This window comes from Podarcis vaucheri (genome assembly GCF_965113315.1).
Source record: "Podarcis vaucheri genome assembly, chromosome: 13".
Lineage (NCBI taxonomy): Eukaryota > Metazoa > Chordata > Lepidosauria > Squamata > Lacertidae > Podarcis > Podarcis vaucheri.
In genome coordinates this window covers 337,802-356,492 of record NC_138751.1, presented here as the reverse complement: position 1 = coordinate 356,492, position 18,691 = coordinate 337,802, and the positions used below count along the sequence as shown (strand labels likewise).

General features: G+C 45.9%; 1 protein-coding gene across 3 annotated transcripts; it reads right to left on the bottom strand.

Moving 5' to 3' along the window:
• Window positions 1–956: 956 nt before the first annotated feature.
• On the bottom strand, window positions 957–18,513 carry LOC309517970 (uncharacterized protein). Of its 3 annotated transcripts, none has more exons than XM_082197687.1 (6): window positions 18,437–18,513; window positions 9,964–10,474; window positions 9,717–9,798; window positions 8,933–9,015; window positions 8,088–8,214; window positions 957–5,216 (listed from the first exon to the last, which is right to left on the bottom strand). In XM_082197687.1, the coding sequence occupies exons 2-6, from the start codon at window positions 10,378–10,380 to the stop codon at window positions 4,138–4,140; spliced, it is 1,788 nt and encodes a 595-aa protein (XP_082053813.1). In that variant the 5' UTR covers window positions 10,381–10,474; window positions 18,437–18,513; the 3' UTR covers window positions 957–4,137. The 3 variants fall into 3 exon arrangements, with proteins under 3 accessions (XP_082053813.1, XP_082053814.1, XP_082053815.1); XM_082197688.1 differs by having other exon boundaries at window positions 9,717–9,801; window positions 9,970–10,474; XM_082197689.1 differs by having other exon boundaries at window positions 9,979–10,474.
• Window positions 18,514–18,691: the final 178 nt, after the last annotated feature.

Below are 18,691 nucleotides of genomic sequence, written 5' to 3'. Positions count from 1 at the left end.
CGCCTTCTCAATCCGGACCGCGGACAGTCTGGGAATAAGCGTGTTTTTACATGAGTAGAATGTATCCTTTCATTTAAAATGCATCTCTGGGTTATTTGTGGGGCATAGGAATTCATTCATTGTCCTCCCCTCCCCAAATATAGTCCAGCCCCCCACAAGGTCTGAGGAACAGTGGACCGGCCCCCTGCTGAAAACGTTTGCTGACCCCTGTCATGGACCATTATAGGGTGACCTCCCCCACTCTCAGAAACCCTCCACTCTGCGCCCCAATAGCTAACTTTGGATGGCCCCCACCCACAGACTACAGAGGACTCTTATGGCAGTGATGGCCAAACTCGGCCCTCCAGCTGTTTTGGAACTATAGTTCCCATCATCCCTGACCACTGGTCCTGTTAGCTAGGGATGATGGGAGTTGTATTCCCCAATCAGCTGGAGGGCCAAGTTTGGCCATCACTGTCTTATGACATCCCTGAGGGGATGACCTCTTGACTTCTGACCAGTGTCCAGCTGACCCCCAGCCTGGTCAGTTTTTCTCCATCATGGGAAAGGTTTCCCAACCACCTTTGTCTTTCTGCCTCCATCTTTATGGCACACACACCCTTCCTGCATTGCCAGGCATTGGGCTAGAGGACCCTTGGGGTTCCTCCTCCTCCTTTCCAAAGACTGCACCCCCTGTTTCTGCACCCCCCGAACCCACAGCCTTCCCCCTGGGCATCTGTTCATCAAAAGCTCCATGGACCCTCTTCTCAATAGGCAGCAATCATAGCAGCCTAGCACTGATTCCTAGACTCAAAGGATCATGGAATTGTAGAGTTGGGAGGGACCACGAGGGTCATCTAGTCCAGCCCCCTGCAATGCAGGCATCTTCTCCCCAGCGTGGGGCTCAAAGCCATGACCCCGAGACTGAGAGTTGTGTGCTCTCCGACTGAGCTGTAGCCCAAAAAAGACAGGCAGGGCCAGATAGGAAGCCTTTGAAGCTTTTCCACTGTATTTTTGCACTTTCCATTTTACAAACCATAACAACAAAAACGAAACAAAATTCAGACATCATATCCCATTTAACTCCCCCCCCCCTTTGTGGATCCTTATATTTTCATTCTCATTCTGCATCTCATCACCAACTCCAATTATTGTAAATCCTTAATCAATCCATGGTTCAGATTTTTACAAGTTTTTTGTCAAACCTACTAATGAATGTAATTGTTTACAGTAATTTTTCAAATACAGGTACTTCCCCCATTCTTTATTAAAATTTGATTCTTTCTGCCTCCTGATTCCTCCTGTAAGTTTTGCCAATCTAGCACAGTTCATTAATTTTAACAGCCACTCTTCCTTGTTTGGAACGGTATTTTCTTGCCATCCCTGGGCCAGCAACGTACGGGCAACTGTGGTTGCATACATGAACAATTTCTTCTGGTCCTTCGGGATCTCTGCACCTAAAATTCCTAAAAGAAAAGCTTCTGGTTGCTTAGTAAACATTATTTTCACCATTTAAAAAAACCTCATTATAAATCATTTCCCATAAAGCCTTTTTTTTTACACAACTACCACATATGATAAAAGATGCACTCTTTCTCTTTACATTTCCAGCAGGTTAGAAATTGATTTATACATTTTAGCTAATTAAGTACCAATGGGACATCATTTTCATATAGTTTTCTTTCAAAGTATAACATACTGTAAATTTCAGATCGGTAATCAATAATTTCTCCCATGCTGCTAACTCAATATTATAACCAAAATCCCTTGCTCAGTGTATCACCACTGCTTTGAACTGTTCCATCTTTTGTTTACCAATCTGCTAAAAGTTTATACATTTAGTTTTTATTTTCCAGCAACTCTTTCAAATTGGGAGGTTTTATGAGAAAAACCTTTCTTTTTATCCAACTTCATTAAGCTGGTGATATTGCAACCAATTGGTTATTAGTCATCTTACTTCTTCATAACTCTTTAATTTTAAGTCTTGATCTACCTCTTTTAATAGTTCTTTGTAAGTTACCCAGTCGTTTCTCATATTTATTTTTTTCACCGATTAAGTTTAAAGCCTGCTACCTCTCCTAATTTATGAATCTGTTCCAGAGCCTTTGGAACCCTGATCAGAGGCTCCTCTACCAATATCACCACATCATCAGCAAATGCCTTACGTTTATATGTCCTGTGTCCCACTGTTATCCCTTCAATCTTGACATCCAATCTGATTCTGCTAGCCAAAACCTCTAATACTAGTATAAACAATAATGGTGACAAGGGACAACCCTGTCTTGTCCCCTTTGTTATATTATTTACAATCAGCATAGCGTGTTGATTGGAAGCCTTTGAAGCTTTTTATTCTTAGTGCTAATGCGGGTGGCGCTGTGGGTTAAACCTCAGCGCCTAGGACTTGCCGATCGCATAGTCGGCGGTTCGAATCCCTGCGGCGGGGTGCGCTCCCATTGCTCGGTCCCAGCGCCTGCCCACCTAGCAGTTCGAAAGCACCCCTAAGTGCAAGTAGATAAATAGGTACCGCTTTCTAGCGGGAAGATAAACGGCGTTTCCGTGTGCTGCTCTGGTGCTGGTTCGCCAGAGCAGCTTCGTCACGCTGGCCACGTGACCCGGAAGTGTCTGCGGACAGCGCTGGCTCCCAGCCTCTAGAATGAGATGAGCGCACAACCCTAGAGTCTGGCAAGACTGGCCCATACGGGCAGGGGTACCTTTACCTTTTACCTTGGTTCTCAGACTTAATCCATTCTGGAAGTCTGTTCCAAAACCAAAGCGTTCCAAAACCAAGGTGCGCTTTCCCATAGAAAGTAATGCAAAATGGATTACTCCGTTCTAGACATTTAAAAACAACCCCTAAAACAGCAATTTAACATGAATTTTGCTATCTAACGAGACCATTGATCCATAAAATGAAAGCAATAAACAATATACTGCAGTCACGCAATCAGTCAATCAGTAGCTGAACTGGGTTCCACACAGTTACCAAAACAAAACAAAAGCTGCAGAAACAAAAACGCAAAATAAATAGCAAAAACAGACAGACCTCAGCGTAACACTCAAAAAGGGAGTGCGGCACTCAAAACGGAGCACATTCGGCTTATGAAAAAAGTTCGCAAACCAGAACACTTACTTCTGGGTTTGCAGTGTTTGGGTTCCAAGCTGTTTGAGTACCAAGGCGCTTGAGAACCAAGATACCACAGTATTAACAAGTAATCATGCTGGCTCAAGACACACAGATTTTAGGGGCAGGAGGAATGTTAGGAGTTCTCCCACTGACCCACCTGCCCCCCTCTCCCCATCTGGAGCTCCCAACGCCTTCATCTTCCACCCCATCTACAAAGTGTCCCTGGCCAGAAACCACCAGCAGACCCCTCCCCCCCCCACCGTAGCCCCTGCCGCTCACTAGGAATGCTGACCCCCTGGAAGCAGTCTGGAGCTGGTGCAAGGAGAAGAGGCAGATCCAGGCAGTGGCGGCAGTGCAAGTGACGGGAGGTGGGAGCACAGGAGAGAGGGGGCAACGTGGAATAATTAACAGGCATGGGCAAAATGTGCCTCAGTTTCCTCACTGGCACAACTGTGAGCTGGGTGAGGGGCCAAGCAAACTGTGGCTGTGGATAGGGCAAAAGGAATCTCAAGGCTGCAAAGTAATCTCAAAAGGGGCAAATGAATCTCCACACAGTCCAGATCAAGGGAAGTCATACCACTGCTCTATTCTTCCTTGGTCAGAGCACACCTGGAGTCTTGTGTCCAGTTCTAGGCACCACATTTCAAGAAGGATATTGACAAGTTGGAACGTGTGTAGAGGCGGGTGACTGAAATGATCAAGGCTCTGGAAATCAAGACTTAGGAGGAACAGCTGAGGAAACTGGGGGTGTTTGTAGACTTAGAGGAGATAGGATAGTGACCTCTAAAGGCTGTCCCATGGGGGATGGAGCAAGCTGGTTTCTTCCTGGTCTGAACCAATGGCTTCAAGTTACAAGAGAGTTGATTCCAATTAAACATCAGGAAGACCTTTCTAATGTTCACAGCTGTACAACAGTGGAATCAAGTCCCTTGGAAGGTGGTGGACTGTCCTTTCTTGGAAGACCTCAAGCATGGGCTTAGTGGCCATCTGTCATGCATGTTTCAGTTGAGATTTCTGCACTGCAGTGGGTTGGACTAGATTCTCCCATTCTCCTCACTGTGGATTTTTTGATGGAAAGTGAGATTGCCCTTCTGACTGAAGCTCTTCCCACATTCCAAGCATTCATATGGCTTCTCCCCTGTATGAATTCGTTGATGGGAAGTGAGAGCAGAACTCTGACTGAAGCTCTTTCCACATTCCAGACACTGAAATGGTTTCTCCCCTGTATGAATTCTTTGATGGGAAGTGAGATTGGACCTCTGACTGAAGCTCTTTCCACATTCCATGCACTCATATGGTTTCTCCCCTGTATGAATTCTAAGATGGGACTTGAGATGGCAACTGTGACGGAAGCTCTTCCCACATGCCAGGCAATTATATGGTTTCTCCCCTGTATGAATTCTTTGATGGAAAGTGAGACTGGCTCTGTAACTGAAATTCTCTCCACATTCCAAACACTGATATGGCTTCTCCCCTGTATGAATTCGTTGATGGGAAGTAAGATTGTTCTTATAACTGAAGATCTTTCCACATTCCAAGCACTGATATGGTTTCTCCCCTGTATGAATTCTTTGATGGGAAGTGAGAACAGAACTCTTACTGAAGCTTTTTCCACATTCCATGCACTGATAGGGTTTTTCCCCTGTATGAATTCTGAGATGGGACTTGAGATGACAGCTATGACGGAAGGTCTTCCCACATGCCAAGCAATTGTATGGTTTCTCCCCTGTATGAATTCTTTGATGGGAAGTGAGACTGGCTCTGTAACTGAAACTCTTCCCACATTCCAAGCAGTGATATGGCTTCTCCCCTGTATGAATTCTTTGATGGGAAACGAGATTGTTCTTGTAACTGAAGATCTTTCCACATTCCAAGCACTGATATGGTTTCTTGCCTGTATGAATTCTTTGATGGAAATTGAGAGAGTCGTGCCAAGCGAAACTCTTTCCGCATTCAAAGCACTGATAGCGTTTCTTTCCAGTGGAATTTCTTTGATAGGAAGTGGAACTGGAGCTCTGGCTCAAGCTCTCTCTGCATTCCGAATATTGATATGGCTTCTCCTCTGTTTTGACTTTGTCGTGGTCTCCCATTTTCTTCATTTCCAATTCATTACCTGCAATGAAGAGAGAAGCAAATGTTGGTACTTAATGAGATAAGTTCCTTCTCTGTAGGGAAAATTGGTCTCTGCCCATCTCACCATTGAAAAGAAGTTAAAGCTTTGAGGAATACATCAGGGACAGGACAACCCCCTATCTCCAGTTCAACTCATGCTTAAGCAAATAACTGTATAGTCACAACATAACAACTAAAGAATAGGAACAGAACAGTGATTTCAGTGGGGCATGCTGCTCTCTTCACTGAATGACAATTCCTACTGGCCCCAGTAACTAGCACAGGTGAAGGAGGGGGAACTCTGATATGTGCTGAAGAGCAAGAAGGCTGGGATGGAAAGATAGGAGAGCCCCCTGGACCTTGGGGGAAGGTGTCCCATGTCCTTCTAGGCCACCCTCCGAAATCCATTGTTTGATAGCCTCCCCCATGCACACAGAGGTACCTGAGAGGGCTGGATCCCAATTCTCTGTACATAGAAGGAACCTATCACGGTAAGTATCAATGTTCACTTCTCCTGTAGGGGAAAACTGGGATCCATGATGTGGGAAGTATCTCAGCAGTGTCCAGGTCGGGTGGCAGCCGTTGTAGGCCCGACCTCCTCATTGTTAACCACCTGTTGAAGCACTCTTCTCTCAAAGGAGGCCTCTGCTGAGACGAAGGTGTCTAACTTATAGTGTTTCATGAAGGTGGAGGGAGAGGACCAAGTGTATATCACCCAGGGGAGCTCACGTCCCAAAGGATGCCGAGCTGACTGTGCTCCTGGTGGATTGGGCAGTGATTCCCAAGGGCACCCCACCCCACCCCCGGATCCAGCCTGCCAATGATGCTGGAGAAACCTTGTGCCACTTGGTTCTAGACTGGAAAGAAGCAAACAGAGCCCCTGTAATGCGGAACTCCTCTGTGATCGTGAGGTAAGCCCTCATGGCCCTGCGCACATCCATTCCTTCTGCCCCCCTCCCCTGGAGGGTTTGTTGCCTTAAGGTCTCAATGAATGAGCCCCTGTGGAGATGAAAGGAAGAATCATTTCCTTTCTGACTCTTTCTCTCTGTCTTCTTATGAGGCAGAGCCGTCTTCTTGTCTCCGGTCTCTACCAGGGCATCTTCCGGCCCCTCTGCAAATAGCTGGCCCCCCTTGAAGGGGTCGCTGGCCAGGCTGGTCTTGGCTTTGGTGTCCACCTGCCACTGTTTCAGCCAGAGCTGCCTGCGCACTGCCACATCTGCTGCCCTGGCTCCAGCTGCGAATTGAACAAGCATCCAACGAGGCATCAGCCACATGGGCAGAGGCCTAGCTTGCTTTGCTATTCCTTGCTGGATATGGGCGAACCCTGGTCCAACCTCTGCCAGAAGGGCCTGGGCTCAGATGTAGGTTGCTCTGGCCATGAAAGAAGCTGCAGCCGAGACCTCAATGGCTTGTGCACAAGCTTCATGTGATCTGAGCAACAAAACCTCGGCCCTTTTGTCTTCACGGTTCCTGGGGTGATCCTGCCCATCTCTGGAAACCATGGATCCATGAGTGAGGGAACATATGGGGGCATCTACGGGAGGAACACGAAGAAATCCCATTGCAGGCTTATCAAATGGATTTAGCTGCCTTATGGGGAAGATTGCTGCCTTAGCAGCCCCAGGAATCCACCATTTCTGCAAGGTGGTCTCCTTAAACTCTTCTGGATAAGGGGAAACCCTCTTGCAGGCCTTGCTCTTGGGAAAGGCCATGGAGGCATTGCCTGCTGCCTGGGCCTGCTCAGGGACATGGACTGTCCTCACAGCCTTTCCCAGGAGCTGCTCAATGTCTAGGCGCATAAAGAGTCTGGGGGAATGCTCCCCCTTGTCCTCCTGCCGTTCCTCCTCACCTGGAAAAAGCTCACCGTCCTCCCGGTCTGAGGAGGTGGGGCAGGCCTGGATGTTGAGGAAGGGGGTGTGAGAGCCTGAGGCATCCTCTGAGCTGGCTGCCCATGGGGAAAGGGAAGGCTCAGCTCTTCTGGAAGCCCTTCTGCCAGAGCCCCTTCCTCCCCTGCTCAGCAGCACCAGGTACCTCCTGTGCTGGGTCCTGTGAGGGGACAAGAGGCTGCTCCAAGATGAGGAATGCTCTGAGGGGGAAGGGAAGGGATCAGCTCTCCTTCTCATCCTCCCTGGCACCCTGGCCATCGTGCTGGTTCCTAGCCCTGCTTGAACCAGAACCATGGGTGCTTTCCTAAGGCCCCCTCCCCGCTGCTGCCCCTGGCTGAACAGGGCTGTGGGGCTGTGGGAAGGCCCAGAGCCTGTCCTAGCCAGGTGACCCACTCAAGGGCAAATGGAGGCCTCTCAGAGGGTGGGGGAGGCAAGGGTGGTCCCCCTACCCCCCTTTCCTGGCTTTCCAGACCTTCTGGACGTGCTGGATCAGGCCTTTGCAAGTCAACCAAAACCTTCTTGGCCTGGGCTGCTGCTAAATTCAAGAAGGCCCCTTGCCCAGGCGGCTTGGGTTCCCACATATTCCTCTGAGGAGTCAGCCAAGAGATCTATTTCCCAGAAGAAGGACTCTCCTCCTGAGAAGGGGCCCCTTCTGCTGTGTTTCAGCCCTTTCTGCGGTTTTGTTTGGCCCAATCATAGAATCCGCTCCATCTCTAATGTCAGTCGTCTTTTTGGTCAACCAGAATCTGACAGAATCAAGAACAAAAAACTGACAGCCTAATCAAAAGGCATAACCAGAGAAAGAAATGTTCACACAAACAAAACAGTTGACAGCCCTCTATTCAAGGTGAGCTGAGGGTGTGTGTGTTAGAATCCCAGATGCTGTAGGTGGCGCTGTTGAGCTCCATCAAAATCTGAGAGGTTCGTCACATAGATTAATGTAAAGAATTTCAGGACAGATATTATGATCCAACAGGGAGCCTTACCGAGAGAGGCCATGATTGCACGATTCTCCTCCATGACTTCCTGATGCAGAGCTCTCTGGTCAGGATCCAGCAACGCCCACTCCTCCTCCGTGAAATACACAGCTATATCCTCAAAGCACACTAGACTCTGAAAGAAAAGGTCTCCCTTTCAGAAAGCATAAAGATTACCTAGCACACATTGTTCTGTTGTTTCCTGTCTGTTAGTTGCTGAGTGGTTTTCAGGGGAATGTTTCACTGCACATTTTAATGATGGATGCATATCTAAGCATCTTAATGGAATTATTTTATTCTATTTTTTAAAACTGGGTACTAATCTTTGTACAAAGGGGTGAAACTCCACATGGTGCTCTTCAAATCTGTATGTCTGCACAAGCATTTTAGCTTGTGAAATGGAAGGCTCCCCTCTCTCCTCTCCCTATGTGGTATTTTGGGAGGGTGCAGAGAGACAACTCTCCTCATTTCCTAAAGCCAACTCCAAGGGCTGCACGGGGGCTTGGGGAGGTGGCGAAGAGGGGGGAGCCCTCAACTGGAGGGGCTGGGCAGGCAAATTCTCACCACTGGTTTTTTAAAAGTTCCTTATATTTTAGCACTGACCAATAAACATACTGTAGAAACTGGCTGAAACAACTGCTAAATAACACTAGCAACATTCAGGAGGAGAGTTAAGGTGAGGTGGTTGTTCATTACTCTCAGCAGACAAGCCTTCTCCAATGGCATTTTCAGTGTTCATAAAGGGCAGCTTTGACAGAAGCAAAGAGGAACAGGAGAGAGATTCATTTGCGCCCAGAGACGCCCTGGCTGCCCCACCCCTCAGCCTCTTTCCCCACAAGGCTCCTTCCCCCTACCTGATCTGATTCCACAGCCATTGTTTCCCCTCCGCCACCAAGAAAAGATGGATGGGGAGGTTTTTCTGGCATCACTCTGTCACCTGCAAGAGACAAAGGTAAGTGGGGAGACAGGAGTGCCTGCCTCTCTCCGAGGTGAAACAGTGCCTCCACATCCACTGCTTCACCTGCAGATATAACAGAGAAGTAGAATTGTGTGTCATCAGTATATTGCTGGCAATGTCCTCCCAAACTCTGGATGTTCCTACTCTGCGGTTTCATGTAGATGTTAAGTAGCATATGGGATAAAACAGAACCCTGAGGAATTCCTCGCTTAAGGCTCCACGGGGCTAAAAAGCACCCCCCCCCAAGCATCACCCTCTGGGAACCACCACCCAAGGAGGACCAGACCCACTGCAAAGCTGTGCCACCTACTCCCAACTCAGCCAGCTGCTCCAGAAGGAGAGTGTGATGGATGGTACCAAAAGCTGCTGAGAGGTCGAGCAGAATCAACAGGGGCTTCTTTCCCAATCTCTCTCTCAGCAAAGGTCATTACACAGGGTGATCAAATCAGTTTCTGAGCCAAAACCGGGCCTAAACCCTGATTGAAATGAATCTACTTATAACAAGCCTCACATGCTGAGTGCATGTTAGCATTTGTACCCATTGCCTATTTCAGCAGTGCAAAAATGCATCTCCCCTCCTTGAGGCTCTTGCCCCAAATGTCTTCCACAAAAAGATGAAGAGATTAGTTTCAAAACCAACAGAATGGGGTCAAAGGGACAAAAGACTCCTTCCTCCTGACCCAGTGACCTCTCTTTTGTGTCCAGCGGAGTCCTCTCTTCCGCAGAGTAATCTGGGCCCATTGCTGCAAACAGATCCTTTCCCTGAAAGAACAAAAAGAATTCACAGAATTATAGAAAAAGGAATGAGAGGCAACAATTTTATAATATCCAAAAATGCTCCACTAATAGGCCATTAGTAGAGCATTTGGGTTTGTTCTCCCTCCTGTTGGAGCCCCTTGGGAGAATTAAGAGCAAAGTCTCTCTCACCTGCTTCTTCTCCACCTGCTTCCTCTCCTCTGCCTGACTCAGGAGGAAACCTTCGGCCAGGGCCACTGCCTGGGAACTGGTCTCCGCTCCGCATTCCCTCACCCAGCTCTCCATCTCTGCTGGAAGGACAGCCAGGAACTGCTCCAAGATCACCAGGTCCAGCATCTCAGCTTTCGTGTGCCTTTCTGGCTTCAGCCATTGAAGGTCAAGGCAGTAGAATCGGCTGCAAAGTTCTCGGGGTTCTTTGGCCTCCTGGGAGCAGAACTGCCTGAACTGCTGGCTCTGCACATTTGAGCGCAAGGTGTCCTCCTCACCCAGGATCTTCTGTATGGAGTTTTCCCACAATCCCCCACTGCTCTCAGTGTCAATGCCATGGCCTCTTCCTGCTTCAGGGTCAGCTGAGTCTTGTTCATCCATCTGTGCTCTCAGGAAGCCTCTAAGAGATCGGAAGGAATCCTTTCCCCCCCCTCTTGCCCAGTTCTGTGTGTCCGAAAAGAGGTGCTAGCAAAATCTACAAAGCAAATGCATTGTTCCGTTATTAAACTGACAGTCAATTTGTTGGATGAGTCCTGCTAGGAAGCAGGATTGGACTCTACCACAGGCCAGATTTTCAGCTTTCTTTAAGAAAAGGTAAGCCTCCAGCCCTCCTAGAAGGAAAGTAACCACACACTTCCGGTTCGGCGCCAGCGCTAATGGCTGCTCCCTCTCCGAGCTCCGGAGAGAGGACGGCTCTGCGAGTTCGGGTCTGACCCGCTACGGCAAGCGGGGGACCCCTAAAATCACAGGAACGGAGCCTGTGAACAAGGAGATTCGGTGGGCACCTGAAGCGCCCCCCTTTACCGCAGAAGGAGCCTTTTTAAAGGCTCCGGAACGACAACGGGGAGCGCGGTGCTGAGAATCGCTACCCAGCCCGCAGGGTGAAGCCGCGTCGCCATTAGTGGAGAGCGCCGATTCCCTTCCTGAATAATCTGGACAAAAAAGACCCGTGAGTAAGATTGAACTTCTATTCGTGTCAAAACTACTTGAAATTAGGCTGAAAACGGGAAAGGCGAAAATTAAGGAAGTCTGCCTTCCCCCGACTGCATGACAACTAAAGCAACGAAAGTTACTGAGCTGCATCCATATGGGATATTGTCTTTAACTGTTTGAATCCGACATTTGGACTTTGATTATCCCCTCTAGCTTGCAGGGCAGAGGGGAGGAATAAGTGATTTTATAAGCTGCATGACCAACTTAAAGGAAAGGGAACTCTCTGCAGCCTTCAACCTGGCACAAACTGTTATTAAAACAAAGGAACACTGAACTGACTTTAGACTCCTGTGAAAGTAACAAAGTGGAAGTCTCATTGCTTATTTGTTACAAAGTTTTGGGACTCTGTGGACACAACATATCAGGGAAGGCTGGGACTCTATCTATTGGGAAAGTGTTGCAATATACATATAGAAGCCTCCCGATAAATTTGCTTCTTAAATCCTCTTTGTCTTTGTTTGTGGACATTTTGATTTGCTCCCTCTAGAGGGTAAATTAAAAGTTGCTACGCTTTGGGACAGGGGACGCGGGTGGCGCTGTGGGCTAAAGCCTCAGCGCCTAGGGCTTGCCGATCTAAAGGTCGGCGGTTCGAATCCCCGCGGCGGGGTGCGCTCCCGCTGCTCGGTCCCAGCGCCTGCCCACCTAGCAGTTCGAAAGCACCCCCGGGGGCAAGTAGATAAATAGGTACCGCTTACCAGCGGGAAGGTAAACGGCGTTCCGTGTGCGGCTCTGGCTCGCCAGAGCAGCGTTGTCACGCTGGCCACGTGACCCGGAAGTGTCTGCGGACAGCGCTGGCCCCCGGCCAATAAATGTGAGATGGGCGCACAAACCCCAGAGTCTGTCAAGACTGGCCCGTTCGGGCAGGGGTACCTTTACCTTTACCTTTACCTTTACGCTTTGGGACAGTGGAATTTTCCTTTAGGAGAAGGCTCTCGTGGGAAACGACCTTGAGATATGAGTGGCCCAGCAGATGAGATAAGCACGAGAGTCAAGACAAGGCAATATCAACAACAGCTGCAGCAACACAAGAAAAGAGGCTCGATCTCAGGCATAACCCCTATAGTGACAACAGGACAAGAAAAAGGTACAGCAGTCTCCATGGATGCAGTGTCGCAAGCCCTTCTTAAGATAAACCAGTCTTTGGAGAATCTAACAAAGCAGACGGCTGAAAATACCAAGAAATTGACAGAGAATTCACAGAAATTGACAGATTTAACAACAAGACTTGACCTGAATACAGAATCTATAAACAGGCTTACACAAGAAAATTCTGCCACACGTCAAATTGCAGAGGAAGCCAGAACTATTGCTGGAGAGACCCAGGAAAAATTAGAACCGATTGCCAGGAAGGTCTATGACCACGACGTAACTCTGGCATTGTGGGAACTACAAAGAAAAGAAAGGAATTTGAAACTACGATCAATTCCAGAGGACGAAGGAGACAATCTTACGGACTTTTTAACGAAAGAGTTTGCTGATTCCTGGGAAGATCTAGAGGAAGACGAATTCAAAATTACAACAGCATTTAGACTGGGCAGAAGACAGAACAGAAAGGCGCCGAGAGACTGTCTGATTACCTTGAGATCGAAGGAGGAAAGAGACAAAATTCTAAGACTGCACTTTGAAAAGGCCTTACAAATTGGGAACTCACCGATACAGATCTTTAAAGACATTCCTAAATATATTTTGGACTTGAGAGCTTCTTATAAGGATTTGGTTTACCTGTTGAAGAAGAACACCATTCTCTTCAGGTGGGAATTTCCACAGGGACTGTCTTTTGACTATAGGGGGAAGAAGGTGAAAATAAAGACGATACAGGATAAAGACAGGTTCCTGCAAAGAAATCAAGAAGATTTACAGAAAGGAACTGTAGACCCAATTGCTGAGCAAAAGAGTGTAATAGACATCCTGAACCTTTCGTTTGGACAGAATCTTCCACCACCAACAGAGGAGGAACAACAACTGGGAGCTGTTGGAGGAATACCAGAGAAGTAACAAGATGGCCCTGCAATTCCTTAGCTGGAATTGTAATGGGATGAACAGTCCTTTGAAGAGACGACAAGTATTCCATATTTTGTATAGAGAACAACTGGACTTGATTTGCTTGCAGGAAACTCATATAACTAGAGCACACAGGAGACTGCTTATGAATAAAAAATTGGGACAAGAATTTATTTCGTCGGACAAAGTAAAAAAAAGAGGAGTTGTGATTTATGTAAAAGAGAAGTGGGCTCCAAAAATGATGTTTAAAGATGAACAAGGAAGATATTTAGCGGTGGAGATTCAGGTACAAGGAGAAAAATTTTTGATAATTGGGATCTATGCACCAAATGAAGGTAAAGCAGAATTCTTCAAAAAACTCCATGAAACTTTGATGGATTATTTGGAATACAATATGATAATCATGGGAGATATGAATGGTGTAGTTTCTACAAACATGGACAAGACACAAAGACTGACACTCACTAAAGAAGGGAGACTCCCGAAGACTTTCTTTGAAATGACTGAAAATATGGACTTAATAGACATTTGGAGAACAAGGAACCCTCTTGAAAGAGAGGGAACCTTTTTCTCCCATGCAAAGATGACCTGGACCAGAATCGACCAAATATGGGTTACTAGTGGAATGGCTCCGAAGATTAAGAAGGTAGAAATCTGCCCAAAAACCTGTTCCGACCATAACGCCGTGAAGATGGAAATGAAATTTACAACAACTGGTCAGTTTAGATGGAGAATGAATGACACCCTATTCCGAGATAGAGAGATCCACATGAAGGCCCAAAAAACTCTAAAGGACTATTTTGAAATCAATCTAAAGGGCGATGTGGAAAAAAGAGTGATCTGGGACGCAAGTAAAGCTGTGATGCGAGGATTTTTGATTCAACAAAATTCAATAAAGAAGAGAAAACAGAATGAGAAAAAGGAAAAAAATTTGGAAAAGATAAAAGAAGGAGAGAAAAAATTAAGATCAAAACCAAAGTCCCAGGAGATTTTGAGGGAGATTAAGTTGTATCAAACACAATATATGGAATTGATGAACCAAGAGATAGAATGGAAAATAAAGCAAATGAAACAAAAGACATTTGAGTCGGCAGACAAATGTGGTAAACTTCTGGCATGGCAACTTAAGAAAAGACAGAAATTAAATACAGTCACAAGTCTAGAAGTGGATGGAAAAAATATATCTAAACCCAACGAGATAAGAAATTGTTTTGTGAGTTATTTTAAAAAACTTTATTCCCAAGGATTACAAAATGAAGAGGACATAGATAAATTCCTTAATAAATATGGATTACAAAAAATCTCTCATCATAGCAAGGTGGATCTAAACCAGAGAATAACAGAACAAGAGATAGAGGGTGCCATTCAGGACATGCAATTGGGCAAATCTCCAGGGCCAGACGGACTGACTTCCAGATATTACAAATCTTTAAAGGAATGGTTGATACAACCGTTAAAGGAAGTTTGTAACGAGATCTTAGAGGGAAAAAAGGCACCCGAATCGTGGAAAGAAGCATATATCTCACTCATACCAAAGACAGAGACTGAAAAGACTCAACTGAAGAACTACCGCCCAATTTCGTTATTGAATGTGGATTACAAAATTTTTGCAGACATTTTAGCAAAAAGATTTAAAGGAGTATTGATGGAGAAGATTCACAGAGACCAAGCAGGCTTTCTCCCAAAAAGACACCTCTCAGACAATGTTAGGAATATAATAGACATTTTGGAAAAATTAGAGGTGAACATAAATACTAAAGCAGTTTTGATATTTGTGGATGCGGAGAAAGCCTTTGACAATATTTCGTGGAGTTTTATGAAAAAGAATCTTCATGGGATGGGGGTAGGACAAGGATTTGAGAATGGTATGGGTGCAATATATTCCGAACAAAAAGCTAAGTTGATTGTAAATAATGTAATAACTGAGGAACTTAAGATAGAAAAAGGAACACGACAGGGGTGCCCAATTTCCCCATTGCTTTTTATTTCGGTCCTGGAGGTGTTGCTGAACATGATTAGAGACGACCAGCAGGTTAAAGGTGTAAAGGTCGGAACCAAACACTATAAGTTAAGAGCGTTCGCAGATGACCTTGTTTTGACCTTGCAGGAGCCAAACACTAGTACAAAAAGAGTGTTGGAAATAATCCAACAATTTGGACAGGTAGCTGGATTTAAATTGAATAAACAAAAAACTAAAGTCTTAGGGAAAAACCTAACAGATATGGAAAAGAATAAGTTTCAAGAAGAGACAGGTCTGACGGTGGTTAAGAAGGTGAAATATCTAGGGGTTAATTTAACATCTAAAAATTTGAATCTGTATAAGGACAATTATGAAAAATGTTGGTCAGAAATTAAAAAAGATCTAGAAATATGGTCAAATTTGAGATTGTCAATGTTAGGCCGAATTGCAGTGATTAAGATGAATGTATTGCCTAGAATGTTATTTTTATTTCAAACTTTGCAGATTATTGACAAGATGGACTGTTTCAAGAGGTGGCAGAAAGACATTGCGAAATTTGTCTGGCAGGGCAAAAAGCCCAGAATAAAATATAAAATTTTAACAGATGCAAAAGAAAGAGGGGGATTTGCCCTGCCGGACTTAAAATTGTACTATGAAGCAGCAGCATTCTGCTGGCTGAAAGAGTGGATGCTCCTCGAGAATACAGATATCTTGGACTTAGAAGGTTTCAATAATGCATTTGGCTGGCATGCATATTTATGGTATGACAAAATCAAAGTGCATAGTGCCTTTAAAAATCATATTGTAAGGAAAGCGTTGTTTAATGTTTGGATGAGATATAAAGATCTGTTGGAAAACAAAACCCCTAGATGGTTGTCACCCTTAGAGGCTAAGGCCCACAAGAAAGTTAATATGGAGGTCGGATGGCCAAAGTATTGTGAGATCTTAGAACAGGATGGAGAGAAACTGAAATTAAAGAGCCATGAAAAATTAAAACCCAAAGTACAAGATTGGCTCCACTATTATCAAATAATGGAGGTTTTTAAACAAGACAGGAAAATTGGCTTCCAGGTGGAAAAATCAAAACTTGAGACAGAATTGTTAGAACCCAATACTAAGAATTTGTCAAGAATGTATAACTTGCTGTTGAAATGGAATACACAAGACGAAACAGTTAAATCAGTTATGATTAAGTGGGCACAGGACATTGGTCATAATATTATGTCTGCTGACTGGGAAAAGTTGTGGAACACTGGTATTAAATTTACGGCATGTAGTGCTTTAAAGGAAAATGTGATGAAAATGGTCTATAGGTGGTACATGACCCCAGTTAAGCTAGCAAAAATTTACCATTTGCCTGATAACAAATGTTGGAAATGTAAGGAAACTGAAGGTACTTTTTATCACCTTTGGTGGACATGCCCGAAGATTAAGGTTTTCTGGGAGATGATATATAATGAAATGAAAAAGGTATTTAAATATACCTTCCTTAAGAAACCAGAGGCCTTTCTTTTGGGCATTGTCGGCCAATTGGTGCCAAAAAAGGATAGAACTTTTTTCATGTATGCAACAACAGCAGCAAGAATACTGATCGCAAAGTATTGGAAGACACAAGATTTACCCACCTTGGAAGAATGGCAGATGAAAGTGATTGACTACATGACATTGGCGGAAATGACGAGCAGAATTCGTGACCAGGGAAAGGAGACTGCGGAAGAAGACTGGAAGAAATTTAAGATTTATCTTAAGAACTATTATAAACTTGATGAAGTTTAGAATGTCGAGATTTTACAGAGAGAAAGGGTTGCAGTAATATAAGATTAGATTAAGAAAGGACTATGATGAATTAGGATGGGAAAAAACATTTATAAGTTGCTATAAAATTTGGACATGAGGATGCAGAAAGGGGAGGTATGGGGAAGTCCGAGGAAAGAAGTTTATGAAAGGACATTTTGAAATTATATTTGTTTGTTTGTCTGTTTTTCTTTTATGTTTGTTTGTTATAAAAACTCTTGTAAAACCAATAAAAAATTTTATAAAAAAAAAAAAAGGAAAGTAACCATACCAAACTGCGAGATGAATCAGTCTGGTTGAGCTTGTCTTTCAGTGTTTGCAGACGAGGAAAAAAGTCAGACCTGTGACTGACAGGTGGGTCAGTTTTACCAAATGTAATGTACACAACAGTGGGGGTCCTAATTCCAGGGTTCTGAAGAGTTGCTCTCCCCCACCCCCACTTCAGGACAAATTTCTTCCCTGCTTCTGTTTTGTTTTCTAGCACTTGGAAGCTCCAAGCTTCTCAAGGCAAATTGCTGGCGTAGGGCACCTTTTTCTTTTTTCTGAGGGCCCAAATCGTTATCTGGCCACCCCCCCCCCCGTGGGTCAAATGGGCAAAATCAAAGTTCATTTGGGTGGGTTCAAAGGACAGCGCTAAAAAGCAAGTACCATAAATCTTTCTATGCTTGTACTGGTTTTAAACATCTTTAATATTGTACTTTCCTGCTGCCATCTACCGTGGGAACTTCGGGCAAAGGGCAGGTAATTAAGAGCAGGAGCAGCAACAGCAACAACTACTCCCACACGGATCAAAAATGTTGGGAATACTCCTGGATCCAACATGGTCACTGGAGGCTCAGGTTGTGTCAGTGACTAAGAACTGCTGCCTCTCACATAGTTTTGGCTGCATTTGCAGCCCCAAAGTCACTGCCCTGGGGCACAAGCCTGGGCAGTGTGTCCGTGTGTCTGGAAGTCCTGGACAGACCAGATGACAAGACCTGCAGAAATTCCCTTCTTAACTGTTGAACCCACTGTGGGTCTCGTCCTCTCAATCCACCAGAGCCTGTCTTTGCATGCAGAGGGAGTCCCTAACTCACTGAGGGCTTGAGACCCATTGGCCACCTTCATCTGGTTCAGCCAGCCATTCAAATCTGCTCCCAGGGAGCAGCCACTGTCAAATGCTGACAGCTTTTAGGAACCACATGTGAGAACAAAGGTGGAGGAACTAGCCAGAAGGAGCCCGTCATTCCCCCACCGCAGATACCGCCCCTTCTCTACCACCCCATTTCCATCTCGCCTAGGCTGCTAGCCCCAGTCCCTTTGGGATGGAGATGACGTGGACAGGGCACTCCGTGCTCCGGGATTATTGCAATGCCTGCTACGTATGTGGAGCTGACCTTGACGATGAATCAGAATCAGCTCCCAAATCCCGCAGGCAGATGATGGGCTGGGCTCCCTCTCCTCATCCAGGGGTCTCCCTGTTGTCCTTTGATCCCCACAGCAGCCCTTGAGAACACCATTCATTCCTGTTTTGAAGCAGCTGCATTGCCTGTCAGTTCCTTTGCAGAGCCAATTGGGTGGTTGTGTCTTGGGGTGTGGATGGGGCTGGTTGGGGGCTCCCCGCCTGCATGAGCTGAACAGGACCCCCTGACGCATCCCCCCCCCGCTTCTCCCCAATGCACCCCATGGCGGAAGACAAGGGAGACTCACCAGGTTGCAGGAGGTGCAAAGCAGAAAGACAGCAACTCCCCCTCCCCCTCTCTTGCAGGAAGGGACGTCAGTGGCAGGGAGGCGGGGCTTCTCATCTGGAGGACTGCCCCCCCACCTTCATTGCCTTTCCTCTCTAGGAATCCAGCTCAGCTCCTTTTAACCCTGGCAAAGCCAGGCACACTCACCCCCCCCTTGCAGAGCAGGAGACACGCGTGTTGAGCACCCAGAGCTGCTTCATTTTTTTTGGGGGGGGAG

Coding starts and splice junctions, on each gene's coding strand:
- LOC309517970 (XM_082197687.1), bottom strand. CDS start 10,380: ATGGATGAACAAGACTCAGCTGACCCTGAAGCAGGAAGAGGCCATGGC. Junction 9,799..9,963: donor AGCAGGTGGAGAAGAAGCAG/GTGAGAGAGACT, acceptor TTGTTCTTTCAG/GGAAAGGATCTGTTTGCAGC. Junction 8,215..8,932: donor TGGCTGTGGAATCAGATCAG/GTAGGGGGAAGG, acceptor CTTTTCTTTCAG/AGTCTAGTGTGCTTTGAGGA.